Genomic DNA, 2,501 nt, shown 5'->3' on the forward strand with positions numbered 1-2,501 from the left:
AGAATTTATCGCTCTGGAGTTTATTGCTCCCAGACACATCTTTAAATAGCACATCCAGGAGCAATAAGCTCCACACTTCATTCATGTGACAAAATTGCATGTGTAGGCATGCCCAATGAGAATGTTAAAAACTTATAGTATTAAAGGAGCATCATATTAGATTCTCTAATATTTATATATGAGAAAATAATGGACTCTTCTTTACATTTTACTTTGGCCTTCTAACATTGAAAGTGCCTTCTTCAAACACCCACACATCTTTACAGCCACAGCTTGGACTTCCAGAATCAGGGTAAGCATACAGCATCCTTTCTTGACAGCAGTTGTTGTCCAGGGCAATTCAAACATACCAAGCTTTATGTCTAGGCATCCAAAAAAGTAGTCAGGTGCTAGTGAACAAACTATTTTGGTGGCAAGGCATAGCAGAACAACTTTTTTGCTCAGGCTTATTATATGAAAGAAGACCAATAACAAATAGTTACAATATGACTGAAAATATGATTTTTGTAATAAAGAGACAAACATACAAAGATCTTTCATAAAAAACAATAACTTAAAATAACTAAAAGGTAAAATTACACAGCAGTTTTAAACCTTTCAAAGAAAAAAAATCTCTCACAGATATAAAAAACTTTTTTTTTTTATCACATACATTATCACTTAGTTTTCCAGCATAATAGATAAACTCATTTCTATTTTTAGAGCTATCCTTCATTCTCTTGACCTATCATGCATTGTTTTTTTTAAGACTGGAAGTTAATTTATTTAAAAATCATGTAAGTCTTTTCATAGCTGATGATGACTTCAAGACTAATGCATCTGTACTTTCAATTACTTGCATATTATGAATAGTATCATAGGCAATTAAAAATACAGGAAACAGTGTCAATACTACTGCATGTAGAAAAAAAACAAAAATTACATTTAAATTAAGATTGTCTGCTAGAACAAAATAGGCTTTGGCCTTTGGTTCACAAAAAAAAGAACATATTGAGCATAGTTAGATGTGGGCGACTCCCGAATGTCAATTATTATACATGGTGTTGCATATTTCAGCGCATGCCCAGAATCTGCCTGCTTTTTAATTGATAATTTTTTTCCAATTCACACAAAGCTTGAGCCCGCAGATTAGCAGCATAAAGTCGTTTTTTCAGCTCAGCACATTTTCCTTTCGAGAGAGGATAGTTCTCCAAGTTACCATCAGCTACGATATTCTCTTTCGTTTCCACGCCAAAATGAACTTTCTTCTTTCTTACAGGAAGTGGGAGCATTACTTCATCATCATCTTGAAGACAGAAACAAAGGAAAGAGCTTTTGGGCACTGCTGAAAGCATTACTCAACATTAGTTTACTAATTCATGTCAAACAGCTTCCAGCTGCATAATCTTTTTAATTTATTTTTTTAGATAGCTCTCTTTATGCTTAGTACCCCACCACCTTGCCTTCAAGGGACAGGGATAAGAAATACTAAATATCCTGTTTAAGATGCTAGTCATAGTTTTTAGTTTTATTTTCAGAGGACTTAAGGGTATGAAAAGAACTGTGCACATGATCTTCAGCTGCAAAACAGTACACAAGAAGAGACAGGGAAATTGTGTCTTTGTTTATTATTCTCCAGGGAGTCCAGGTTCATGATAGAGCAGAAAAAGAAAATAAAAAGAGGGAGATGTACTTGGATTTGGCTCATAGCAGATAATGACATTCCTCACTTCCCTACTGCTTAAGCTTTGTGATCAGTGGTAGAAGGCACCTACATGAGCCACAACCCTGACATTTACTAATTATGTATGCCAAGATGTGAACAGGTACAACTGAAGCCAGACTAGAGAGTTTGAGTTTAGAAACAAAAGTTTAGCTTTACCTATAAACCATGAAAAACTGCAGTCAGTGCTATTGCAGGAAGGTTCAGAGCAGGCTTTAAATAACTAGTTCTAAGGGGGAAAAAAAATCCTGATCAAATTGCTATCAAACAGGTAGAGCTATGCATGGCTTGTGAACAATAGGCATTTCTTCTTCCCTAGGGCAGGCTGTTGGTAAGAGGCAATAGTGTCACCTACCACAGGTTTGAGTTCATACTCATCCCACAGTTAGAATCTTGCTATTGGTGTATAGGTTTAAGTTTATGGTGGACTGAAAGCTCCTTGAAGGCAGAAGGTGGTATAAGTTTCTGCACACTGACCAGCTATGCTAGGTTTGCCCCAATAAATTTATTGCAAACAGATACAGGTATGTATATGGAAAGATGAAGATGGATAGGAGGGTACTACAATTGTTAAGAACAGGTTACAGTAAAACGATACAGCAGATATTGGAGTAAAATGCTGGTCACGGAATAAATAACAATTCCAGGTTGTAAACAGGATAGTCAGGAGGTAAGAGCTAGGAGAATGACAAAATGTATGCAACAGACTCCACAGGTCCAGGTTTTTCACTTTTCCAGAACAGCTAGCAGCAATGATACTATAAGAAGCTGTAAAGTCAAGTCAGGAAGTTATATATTA

General features: G+C 35.9%; 1 protein-coding gene across 2 annotated transcripts in view; it reads right to left on the reverse strand.

Annotated features, from left to right (window-relative positions):
- Positions 1-643: 643 nt before the first annotated feature.
- NEK2 (NIMA related kinase 2) overlaps positions 644-2,501 on the reverse strand; it is an 11,428-nt gene continuing 9,570 nt past the window's right edge. For both annotated transcript variants that reach the window (XM_019549441.1, XM_019549442.1), the window contains one exon: positions 644-1,282. In XM_019549441.1, the coding sequence (XP_019404986.1) occupies positions 1,053-1,282 (230 nt within the window). In that variant the 3' untranslated portion in view covers positions 644-1,052. The remainder of the gene's footprint in view (positions 1,283-2,501) is intronic.

This window comes from Crocodylus porosus, unplaced genomic scaffold (assembly GCF_001723895.1).
Source record: "Crocodylus porosus isolate Cpor-Errol unplaced genomic scaffold, CroPor_comp1, whole genome shotgun sequence".
In the NCBI taxonomy this organism is placed as follows: domain Eukaryota; kingdom Metazoa; phylum Chordata; order Crocodylia; family Crocodylidae; genus Crocodylus; species Crocodylus porosus.